The 12,651-nt window shown below is 36.9% G+C and overlaps 1 protein-coding gene across 2 annotated transcripts in view; it reads right to left on the bottom strand.

The window, feature by feature from the left end:
• LOC149013388 (putative cyclic nucleotide-gated ion channel 20, chloroplastic) overlaps positions 1 to 12,651 on the bottom strand; it is a 36,562-nt gene that overhangs the window by 7,195 nt on the left and 16,716 nt on the right. For both annotated transcript variants that reach the window (XM_089159555.1, XM_089159556.1), the window contains 4 exons: positions 11,557 to 11,799; positions 7,808 to 8,089; positions 6,461 to 6,606; positions 1,933 to 2,010 (listed from right to left, as the gene is read on the bottom strand). In XM_089159555.1, coding sequence (XP_089015681.1) covers positions 1,933 to 2,010; positions 6,461 to 6,606; positions 7,808 to 8,089; positions 11,557 to 11,799 — 749 coding nt within the window. The remainder of the gene's footprint in view (positions 1 to 1,932; positions 2,011 to 6,460; positions 6,607 to 7,807; positions 8,090 to 11,556; positions 11,800 to 12,651) is intronic.

Raw genomic sequence — 12,651 nt, 5'->3', positions numbered from 1 at the left:
TCCAAGGAAGTACTATATAACATAGTTTTTCAAAGTAATCAAATTTGGGATGACCTCATACTTTCTTTAAGATTTGCTTGAAAACACTTGAATCTTTGTTGTAGATACCATAGGAGGGTTGTTGATGAAAATTACGAGATGTTCTGACCAAGAATCCAGCGAAATTCAGGCAAAAATCACTTTTCCAGCAAGGAAGGAGACCATAATTGCGACAGAGACAAGATCTTATTGAGTCAAATGGAGATGACTTGATCTCAATCGAGTTATGTATATTATATAATGTAGGTTCGATTGAGATTGCATTCAAACCGAGATCTTGACTCAACCAAGATCCCAGTCAAGATTTTGTATTTCTCAAGTTTCTCGCTAGACCTCGTCTTGAGTTTGTGAAAAAACAAGATACGTGTGAATCTCGATCTCAACGAGATCCTGTGAGTTCTCAGACCATGTAGTCAATGCAGTCCTAAATTGATAGATGATCAACTAGGAGCTAGTTCCTCCAAGATCTTGATAAGAGCCAACTATGGGACAAAAAAGGTTAGGTTTAGGTAGGCTCAATCTTGGTGGATGGGATGGGTTTTAAGGGGTAATGCCAAATGGGTTAGGGTTAATAAATAATAATGGCATGTAATCAATGATTAGATATTCTATGGAGCTGCCAAGGTCCATGGAAGATACAAGGAATAAAAGGAAAAATATTAAACCTTTTAACCTTGTCGAGTCATAAAGAAATCATGCACGTATGGAGGGAGAAAAATCAGCCAGCTGATTTTATGACTAGAGTTCAAGTGCCAGACTCGGATTTGAATTGGAATTCTATGGAGTTTCTTTTGGAACCAAGGGGTACCATTTGGAATGATGCTGAATTGCAGATTTATTAGTAAGGGGTATCAGGTTTCTTATGGGATAATGTTAGGAGGGTATGCCCTCTGTGATTGGATTCCTTTCCATCTCCCAAGAGGAAGGTTATTAGGAATGCCAATTTTTGTAATGAATCTTTCATTACTAATAGAATTTAACTTATCCAAAAAAAAAAAGTTTGATTGGTCATGAATGGTTAACTTGGAAGTATATTTTGCTATAAAGAGTACGAAAATAAAAAATAAAATTCTTTTGTTCTTTTGTTCTTTTTTTTACTCTCTTTTGGTTTGGGGGGAGGGGGGTTCTTAGGATAATGGGAATGGATTGTAACTTGGTTTGAAGGTATGGGTGGTGTATGGGGATGAAAATTAGAGTTTGGGTTAAATGACTCAAATCTGATGGCTAATTTTGGGTTTCCAAGGAAGTCTAAAGAGTAAGGGGGAAAAAAGGTTAGGAATCAAGATTACCTTGTTTTTTTTTCTGGAGAAGAGAGGGGGAGGGGAGGAGCCTGTGGAGAAGCTGAATAGAGATTTGAAGGCTAAAGCCTCAGCTATTGTAGGATCTGACTTGAGTCTTAGAAATAGATAGCTACCAATCTTACACTCATAATAGAAATAGGAAAAAAACATCTGAAAGAATTAAAACTCTAGAACTTATAACACCTAGGGATCCCAGAGGGCATTGACTTGCACACTTTAAAACAACAAATCAATACCCTTGACTTGATATTGGCAGAATTACATAATTGCCAACACTACCGAAAACTAAAGCTACTAAAAAAGTATGTGGACTTCATATTCAACTCATGTGCCATTATTTAGACCCATTAAGTAGGCTGATTACAAGGGAAACCCATCCAATGAAGGCTTAATACCTAGATGACCCAACCCTAGGCCTATTTCTACGAAAAATAAAAGCTAATGTGGTGCTGGATCTGCATCACTTGGTCAACACAAGATATAGAATTTCAAAGCTAAACAAAGGACTCATTAGAAACAATAAATAAAAGAAACAGACAAAATACATGCATGATTAGATAAAGAAAAGAAAAAAGTTTTACAGGCAATTTACCTTCTTAGTTCCACAGGTAAGCGCCGATGACTCATCCACCGCTCAACATCACGACGCCTTAGTTGCATCTCTAATTTTCTACAGTAGCAAATGAGTGATAACGATAGCAATCAATTTCCACCATCAAGAAATTAGACATCCCCCCCCCCAACACGACACAACACGACACAACACACACACACACACACACAAATAAAAGTAGAAGAAGAAGATGATAAAAGGAATTTCGCTGCAACCTACTGTTTGATTCTGCACAAGAGAAAACAAATGTATACTAAGATCTGCTTCATTCCCCCCCCCCTTTTTATTTGTTGAACTAAAAATACCATTTTGGCAACAGATTGACAATTTATGCACAAATATACGGCTACATTTTGTATGATTACAATTTTCAATTGCAAACTGATTTTATTAGATATTCAACAAATAGTTTTCTGGTCAACAAATTTGAAATTGTTCCTATCCTATCCAAAAGATGTTTTAAGAATAAAAAATCCATTCGATAATTCAATGTCTAAAAATTTCCTAGGGAAGGGGAGGTGGTGGTCGGAGGTGATTGCGGTGGTTTGGTGGTGATTGTGAAACCATTAAGAGAAAAGGGTGTTTTTATCTTTACACAAAGTTACAACTTTTCCATCAGATTAACCATCTGCTCACTGAAAACCAAGACTAAAAATCAAATGAAACAGAAATTCTGAAACAGCTCATCACCTATATCAGACTTTCTATTTCACTGAAATAAGGTGCAAAAAGCAAACCAAACAATTTTTGACATATAAATCATTCCAAATCAGGCTTAAAACCTAGGATGGTATCAAGTATGCTCTCTATTTTCACTTTCAATTCTGTTTTTCACATAAATAATGTTCAAATCTTTGTAGATTTTGGTTAAGTTCAAGAATGCAAGACCTACACAACTATTTCATGTGACTTCCGCATTGAGGTTTGATGTGAATATTTGTGGAGAAACCAGCCCTTGTTACACCAAAATTATGGCATGCCACTCCAATCATGAAAACACTACTGCATTGTATCGCCTAGGCTTCCCCAACCAGACCTATCCCACTGCACACCCCCCCCCCCCAAAAAAAAAAAAAAAACAGGCAACCAAAAACCCAGAGGGAAACCACTTGAGCAACTCCATAATTGACCACACCTATGGCCTACCTGTTAACCACTAGAAATCTACCAAATGATTCAACAATTAAGTTTTCTAGCTTTGAAAAGATCCTTCATGGCGATGAAGCCATTTGAATAGCCAGATTCTAAAGAACGGAGATTTTCATGACCCAAACATAGACTTCCCTTATCAATTATCTGCTCCAAACAATTGAAGTATTTTCTCCCCCTTTAAAGTACTCAAAAGTCAATCATTTTACCTAAAAGTCAACCCTTTCAAATGAAGGTCAAACTCTAGAAATCAATCGTCCAAGACCATCACTAATGCCCAACAAAAGATGAGGTAGAAGGTTTGAGTAGTCTAAAAGTAAATTGAAATTCAGGAAAGAACTTCCAGAAACTAGTGAAGCTAAAATGATTTTAAATCCATAGGCCAGATGTTTGCGGATTCAGATGGGAACTTCCCTTAGGGTAGCGCTTTAACATCCCACCAAAATATGACAAAAAAAAAAAGAGAGAAAAAGAAAAATTTTGGGTCAGAATAAAAGTTATATATGAAATAAAGTTTTGAAATCACAATTTTACAGATTTGACCAGAATGACTCCAAATGAGAACTGAATTCCTCTCTGGGTTTGCATCTGATATCCCAAGGTTTGGATGGAAACAATCACTGGTTCGAGTTCTACAATCAGGTACATTTTGAAATATGTAGTGAAACAGAATATGACCAACAAACCAGGATTTACTTCAGTTTGAGCTTTCTCAACACAAGGATCATTTACTGCAATTGGGAACAATCATATGAGGAAATGAAGAGAATAACAAGCAACCAATTGTATAGAGAACAGTGGAACCTGAAGTCCAAAGTTGTATGGAACATTGGACCAAGAAATAAAAGAAAACAATAGAGATATGACTGATTCAATTTCTGTTCATTAAGCTTATTTTTGTTGAAAGTTGCTAGTATATGGTGATTTAGTGATGTTAAACATTGTTTTCCTGATTCATAATGGGGTAGTGGTTATTGTTTGGATGCTTTGGCATGAAGGTTGACATATATTTAACACGTGATTGTTTAAAGAGTTAGAAAGTGTCATAGATTTTGGTCAGTGAGGAGTCATAGCCGACACAGATATTGAACATTCCATGGGGCTGAGGAAACATCAACTTTTGTAGAGTGAATGCCAATTATGTATATATTTCACTAGAAATTTGGGGAACAAAGAGTATATGTAGTCAGAGAGTGGGTGAGAATAGAGAGTGATTGTAGTAAGCCATGTTTTTCTCATGTTATGGGCAGTGGCAGCCTAAACTCATCAATGTTGGATAGAGTGATAACGAGTGGTTATAATTAATAGGGTTATTTGAAAACTAATTAAAGTCTTGTTTTGTTTGATTGTGATTGTTTAGTTGTTACTTTGGTGTTGTAATTATTATATTCTGTAGTGATTGTTTAGTTGTTGCTTCTGTGTTGTGATTATTAAATTTTGCTGTAGTGGTCCGTCCAGTTCACCCATTTTCTTACATCATGGAAGATTGAGGTAGAGAGAAAGTTTGGCGTAGAGTTCGAGGGAGACTTGAAGAGTTGGCTTTCTGTTCATTATTTGTTATTTTATTACTTAGATAAATGTTATATGGAGTAATAAATGTTATATGAAGTAATTTGAGGTGCAACTCTAATAGATTGGAATTTGAGATTTTAGTATGGACAGACATTACACTGCCACCAATGGGAGCTCTGGTTATTATTTGAACAGTTAACATTTGAGACTTGAGCTACATGATTTAGTTTGGATATTTCTCTGGCTTTAGTGGTCATTTGATCATCGCCTGTGATTGTTGGACCCTCTTCTGTAATGGATCTGGGTTGTGACGGAAGGAATCAACTGGTCAGGGCTAGGGGAGTGAGAACCATAGAATTACCAGATATGGAGAACCAAGCATGTGTGCGTTGGGGGGCAGGGAGGGGGTGTCAGAGCGTCACTGACACCATTGCTTTTTCCTGTTCACCCTCTCTTCCAATTCTTTCCCCCAGTCTATTATCCATCTTTCTAGTGCTGGTAGGCCAAATATAGCCAAGAAATAGTAATTTTAATTGGAAGACAGTATATTATAGGGCCATTAACACCACATTTTTCCTATACTCCCTTCAGTTTTTCTCTTTCATCTATGAGGCAAGAGCCGGTAGGCCAAATATAGCCAAGAAATAGTATTTTTAATTGGAAGACAGTAAGTATATTATAGGGCTATAAACACCACATTTTTCCTCTACTCCCTTCAGTTTTTCTCTTTCATCTATGAGGCAAATAAACCCTATTAATATTGAAAAGTTGGGTATTTGAAAGAGACCTTTCTTCTTCTAGGGCTGCTAACTCTTGGCTCTTGTTTGGTTTTCTGAAAAGAAAATCCAGGGGTATAACAAGCCTTCCTCATTCCTCTGTGTATCCCATACCATTAAATTTTGGACCTATTATCATGCATCTGCACATATAGTATATATACTTATACTATCTCATAATCAATCTAACTATTAAGCGGAGGACTAAGGAGATATGAGACGGAGATACAAGACCGCTGATACAAAAATCCTTTAGAGTTGTTTTGTCAAGTCATAATATTAGCAAGGACAATGTTCCATTTAAAGAAAGCTGTAAGAGTGAATGTTAATCGACTCTTAGAGAACTGCCCTGTAAAATAAATAACTTGAAACAATCATATCCTTAACCAAAAGATTCTGTTTCAATATGCTATACTGACAACTAATTGTTTCCATACTCTGGAGACAATTTGTCTCCGCTAATATTAAAAAACAGGGTGACCTTGGAGCCAAAGGCTTCTGCACAAGCAGTGCACAAACAGAGTCTAGGGAGGAATTTCTTAAAGTCTTGGCTAATTGGGGGGGGAAAAGGGCAAATCTGTTGCCAAAAGCTTCCACACAAGCAGTCTGGAGGAGCATTTTTCCTATGCGACCTTACCCTAATAATTTTTGCTTAGAGGCTGTTTTGATACCTTGACCTCAAGCTACAACTGTTTCCTTAAGTCTTCGCTAATTAGCAGTGGGGGAGCATTTTTCCTATGCGACCTTACCCCAATAATTTTTGCTGAGCGGCTGTTTTGATACCTTGCGACCTTACCCCAATAATTTTTGCTGAGCAGCTGTTTTGATACCTTGACCTCAAGCTACAACTGTTTCCTAAAGTCTTCGCTAATCTGAGAAAAACTAAAATAGCTAACATTTTAGCATCAAGAAATGTGCTTCAATTAAACATGCAGGATTACATCAAATCATTGCAATATGTTTACAATGATTAGGTCCTGAATATTTCAAGATCTTGTAGTGACTCAAAATACTCCTTTATAGAGAGTTACAATATTCAGTATTAAGTAGCAGTATTAAAAACAATATACCTCTGTCCAAGAGCCTGGAGAAAGTTTTGCATATTTCCAATCAGTAAAGCAAACAGCAGCAAGCCAAGGCCAATGATTCCCATGGCGAAAAGAACTTCCCAAACAAAATAACTAGGAACTTGATTTCCGGCCAAAGTACTGATTTGCTACACAACAACAGACACATTTAAGCCTACAAGAAACAAATATATATATATATATATATATATATATATATATATATATATATATATATATATATGCTGCATCAGATATGCATAAACTAAAGAAAAAGAAAAACAAGTTTCCCACTTACCTAATTTAGAATTTTTGCATGGATCTGATTAACAATCAATTCTTACAGTTAGAACAACACAACTGTATGAATTGACTCCCCGACTCTTTGCGGAAGGCTAAGGCACCAAGTTCACTCCCTTTCTATGGTCTCATTGTTGAATCATGAATGAAAATAACTACCAAAATCTCTTACAGGTTTAGATAGAACCGCTTTGGCTTGATTTGGCATGACCTGTGATTCGATTTTACTGGTTGATTTCTATTTTGGAAACTATTTGGTTTGATTATTGTACCAATGGAAATTATGAAATAGCCAAGGAGCTGTTTCAGAGTTTCTACTTCATTTGTTTAAACTCTTGTGCAATGGTTGGTGAAGCACAATTGTAGCCCTGTGGTCAAGGCATAGGAACAGCCTCCCAACAAAAATTGTTGGGGTAAGACTGTGTTGGAGAACTGCAACCCCCCCCCCCCCACCCCTGGGGACTCTGATTGTGCGCAAGCCTTTAGTACCAGGTTCACCCGTTCTGATTTCACTCTTGTCTGTTGCTTCCTAATGAGCACAGGTTAACTTGATGAGTAAGGATGTAATTTTATGTTAAAATAAAACACTACCCTTTAAATCATTTCACTATCACTATGCAGCACCACCTTGCTCTTTCCGTCGAAATGATTAGAACCTATTCTCAGAAATTGAACTACAAATTGGATTTTTTTTTTCAGTCTTTTTTATATTTTTTTGGTTGGGGGGGGGGGGAGTTGGGGATATTTCATACTGATGCAGACAACAATTTCAATTTGATAACATTTCTAGTTATTGTTTTTAAAAACAAGTAACAACCAATAAAAATATCTGTTTTTGGACTTGTTCATGAATCAGAACAAAGTCTAACCAGACACCAAAGAAAGTCTGGTCTTCATACAATGTCATTCCTAATTCTTTCAGACACAGCATATATTAGGACCTTAGCTAATTGAAGTCTACCAACAAGTAATGAAAATGGGTACCTAGTCCAGGATACTGAATAGATGTAAATAAACATAAATGAAGTGTGTGAGGTATAATAACAATACCTGGAAACCCCAAAATAAGGAATATACATATCTTGTAACAATGCCAGGCTCTGTGGTGAGATTAACAGCTTGGATGTAAATACCATAACTGAAGTGACCATCTTTGATAAAACAATCAGTAGCATTCACATTTTGCTTCCAGGATATCCATGACTCATTTAAGCTTTTATTTGCATCACTGATAAACTCATCAATATTCTCCTTGTGCCCGCAATCTATAAATTTAGTACAATTCACCAGAACCGAGTCGTTGCAGGCATTTCGTAGACATTGATTAACTCTCTGAGAAGAAAGTTGAAATGATAAAACAAAGGAACAAAGGAAGTCCAAGTGCATGTGGGAAAAAAAATTGTTTATCCATCAACAAAAGGATAAAAGAGTTTATCAAATATAAGAAAAACATAAAGCTATTACATTGTATACATAGCAAAACCAAGCAAGAAAATTTGAGCCTAAGGCTCTGATACAATGTTGTAAGTATGAGAGATAATTAGTCAAAGATTTGTGTTTATTCATAGGCCCCAATGGGGTATTTACAGTTAGAATCTGAGCATGTCCTACTCTAAGTAGGAAAAGAAATACAAGAACAAGTAGGAATAGAAAAACTAACCTAGACTAATTAGGAAACTAATCTAAAATACAATAGGAAATTAAACTAATCAAAAATACATTCAAATAGGGAGTCCTACAAAGACTAGGAGACAGATTGTGTCCCACTCAACTATAATGCTAGCAGCCTAGTAGTAGCTTGAGAGGGACAGATTTCTCCTTCTCAACACCCACATATAGAGGAATTTACACATCCTAATCAGGCATAGGCCTACAGCTGGCTATTGTTCCTTTTTTGGAGGAAACATTGTGACCTAGTTAGCAAGAAGCAAGTTTTGCTTGCTCATTCTACTGCCAAAGCGAAGTTCAATGCCACGGGAGAAGGTACAAGTGAGTTGTTATGGCTCAAGGGTCTTCTACAAGACCTTAGTTTTGGCCACAACTCAATTCTCACCCATGATATTATATTATGACAGCAAATCTTCTTGATGGGGACGCACAACACGACCGCCCACCACTCGTTACTACAAAGGCGGAGGCGGCGGAACCTTTCCATGTGGTTCGGCTACTAGAGAGTATCATCTAGACCCTTAGGACTATGGTCCGCATACCACCTTTTTTTCATATATTAGTATTTGTGCTAGTGGGATATTTTGTAATGGTAGTCTACGAATTTTCTTTCCACAATTTAGAATTATCAGATTTTATTTTTATTTCTTTGTGTCATTGGGGTATTTTTGGTAATTTCTTTTATTTCTTTTCTTTTAAATATTTAACCACCCACAAATAAGGACAATTAATGAAAGAAAAAAGAAAAAAAAAAAAAGAAGCACGATTACAGCCCTTTCTCTCTCCTGGCAGAAATTCTAGTTCTCTCTCACATGGAGCCTTCTTCCTCCTCCTCTCTAGGTAAGCTTCTTCCCTCCTTTCACCCCTATTTCACATCACAAAAATTTCTCTTTCTTTCCTCTACAAAGATCTACTCTTATTTTCTCCAAAGAAGCCATATTTTGTGTCATGGATATTTTTTTTCTTCTTCCCCTTCCCCACGACTGCTCTGTTTTCTGCTGAATATTTCCCCCCTTTTTAACTCATGATTTATTTCTCCTTTCAAACTCTTCGGCAACCTTTGTTATTTGCTGAATAATTTTCTTGTTCCCTTTCTTCTATACAACCTCACGGCAGCTATGTCGTCAGTTTCTGTTCAGTCCTTTTTTTCTCTTCTTTTTCCCACCCTACAGAAGTACCTTCTCTGCCAGAATTCTCCCTTATCTTCTCCATTGCCTCTTAGACTGCTGGTTTGTTTATTTCCTGCCTTTTAAATCCTCTTTGGTGCTGGGTTAATTAGTTGGTTTGGGTTTAGGAGTATGAGCTTTCATTGTCTCTCTACATTGGATGTATTCGCACTTATATTGAATAAAAGTATATCATATTATTGCTTAATGGAATGTCTCTTTCTTTCTTTGAATGTAATGCCCCAACCCCTAGCCTAATTTGTGGATTGAATCAGTAAGTCTGGTTTTTTCTTCTCTAGCCTTAAGTTTAATTTTGCATGTTAGTTATATTCTTCTTTGCTGGAATTTAATTTCGTACAGTTCTCCAAGTGTGGAATCAAATGTGTGCTGTGCAAACCCCTTTTCTTCACGATTTAGGATCCTTTGTCTTGTAGAATACCCTAAGCTAGGGTTGTCCTACATCACTTCTATACTAGTCTTTGCCCACAACCTAATTCAGCATAACAGGTCAAAGCATGTGGAAATAGGCAGTCTTTTCGTCAAGGAGAAGATGATCAAGGGGTAGTCATATTTTATTTGTGCAGTTTGATGATCCTTGGCTAATAATTTCACCAAAGGGCTTGGAAATAAGGTTTTCCATTTCATTTTGTTCAAGTTCGGCGTGTATGACATCTATGCACCAACTTTGGGGAGTGTTGTCAAGTGAGAATTAAAGCTATTTAGAGTTTTGTACAGTTCTAGGTCTGCTTAAATTATCTTCTTTCCCTTATTCTAATGGAACATGTATTTGCTCTTTTGAGACATGAGTCATTAGTTTCCCGACTCTCCCTTTTATGAAAGAAAAACATGAGAAGACATTACAATGATTGTACTTGGCAAGGAAAGAAATGATCATACTAGAGCTGATCTGGCAGTACAACAGCAACAACAAAAAAACAAGCCTTTTCCAACTAAATGGGGTAGCTAAATGGATAGAAGCGGTCTGGGAGTAGCTCTAGAAAATGATAAGCTTCGAGAAAGTCAACTGAGGTGGCACAGCCCCATTCCATGGGGGCTTTAAATGCCCCTGTGCAAAAAAGTGATTTAATCAAATCGCAGGAATTAGAAGAACTAAGGGTAGACCTAAGATAACCTTAGGAGGTGTAGAAAGAAAGGAAATGCATAGCTCCCGGACAGAAGTGATGTACGAAGGTTAGTAAGTCGCAAAGGCGGACAGCTCATAATGAAGAGCTGTTGGGAATCCTTGGCCCTCGGGGGCACCTGCCGGCATGCTCCAGCTATTACGTATAGTTGACTGGATCAATTTAGGCCTTGTATCCAATATGGCTCAAGCAAAGCTGATTGAAAGTCAAGGATCTATGCAGCTGAGCCATTTAGTTGGGACAAGGTTTGTTGTTGTTGCTATTGTACTAGGTACACAACCAAAGATACCATAGGGGTACTCTTGTGCCATGAACACTCTAATAATGGTCCGGTAATGTGGGAGCTTTTTGGTGTTTTACCCCCTTGTTGCTTGGTACACAAGTAACTTTATTGCAATCTATTGCTAGGTATAGTTCCCTTTTTGGGTAGATTCAATGTAATATTTACTTTCTTTTTCAACTCAGTTTGGGAAAGTAATCCTACTGAGAATGGATTGCTTGACTACTAATGAAGCTGTGTGGGGAGGAAAGGTTCAGGCAAACTCTCTCCTCTGTTCTCCTCATTCTCTTCTCCTCCTCCTTCCTTCTTCTCCTCATCACCCTGGCTGATCTGACCTTCTAAACTGCAGCAGTGGCTACAATAATAAAAAGAGTACTAATAATAAATAGAACATGGTTGTGCTCTCTTGAGACAAGTCATTATTTTGCTGAATCTTTCTCTTGCATAGAAAAGATATAAAATATTATAACAATAATAATAGTAAAAATAACAACAATAATAAAAAGAGCAAGTAGCTGACAATATAAAAGAACTTTCATTCACCTGTAATCCCAAGAGGTACCAGCATGACCCAACAACATGCCCAGCCAATACAAACATGAGAAGATTAAGTACAAAGTTTGCCCATGCTGATTCAAATATGAAGCCAGTTGAAGACTGACCAGAAGCCAGCGGCAAAAACCTAAAAAACCTGGGTATGTACTGAAGAAGAACTGAGGCTCTTAAGAGATTCTTTGCATAGTTTGCTGACCCCAGGTATTTAGGCAAGACCCACAATATCATGATCTGCACAAGGACATTAACGAAAATAAAGTATCAATTAGATATTAAAAAAAGGATTTGTACGTAGCATTCTGAGAATATACAACAGTTTTGCACAAAATCATGATCTCTTCGCTCACCCCCTCTCTTTTCCCAATGTTCGGGTTTGTCATATATTTATTATTCATCCCAGAAAAACATTTGCACAAAATATGTGAATGCTCAGGAAGAACTACACATACAAATGTTCCAAAATGCCTGTAGATAAAATTATTAATACAGCACACATTAATAATATTTAAGCTTTTAGCATCTTCGCCTGGCCAACCCCATTTAATCAGGTTAAGGCTATGTTGCTGCAGTTATTGCATCTTGTTGCTGTTGTTGCATCTTCACCTCATGTCTTTTGCCAAGGATCAAAGAGAAATTCAACAACACCATTATTAATCAATAATTTTCTTTTCTATTATTTGGGTGAATAAAAATATCATTACCACCCCAAGAAAGGGAAGAAGGAAACAGCAATCGTGATTTTACTACAGGCTTCAGGGAATGGAAGAACTACTCCTTCTAAAACCAGGCTTGAATTCCCCTTCATAACCATTGACACTATCTACTTCAGGCACTTCTATTTACAAAACAACCCCCACCATTTTGCTCCATGCAATTCATTTGCAAAGACCAGTTGTTATGACAGCAGCCAGTCAGCAAGAGACAATACTTCACAACCCTCATTCAGTTAGTTCCCCACTATAGGACACACTGCCTAGATCCAGCTTAGTCGCAATAAGAAAAAATAAAAAGATGTGTTATGATATATTGATATTACTCTCGCACTCAATGGGTACCAATATACAACTTCTCAAAATAATAAAT

The sequence above is a fragment of the Hakea prostrata genome, chromosome 6, assembly GCF_041222555.1.
Source record: "Hakea prostrata isolate BN-2017 chromosome 6, UWA_Hpros_2, whole genome shotgun sequence".
Classification (NCBI taxonomy): Eukaryota; Viridiplantae; Streptophyta; class Magnoliopsida; order Proteales; family Proteaceae; genus Hakea; species Hakea prostrata.
This window is presented reverse-complemented; position numbering and strand designations above follow the sequence as displayed.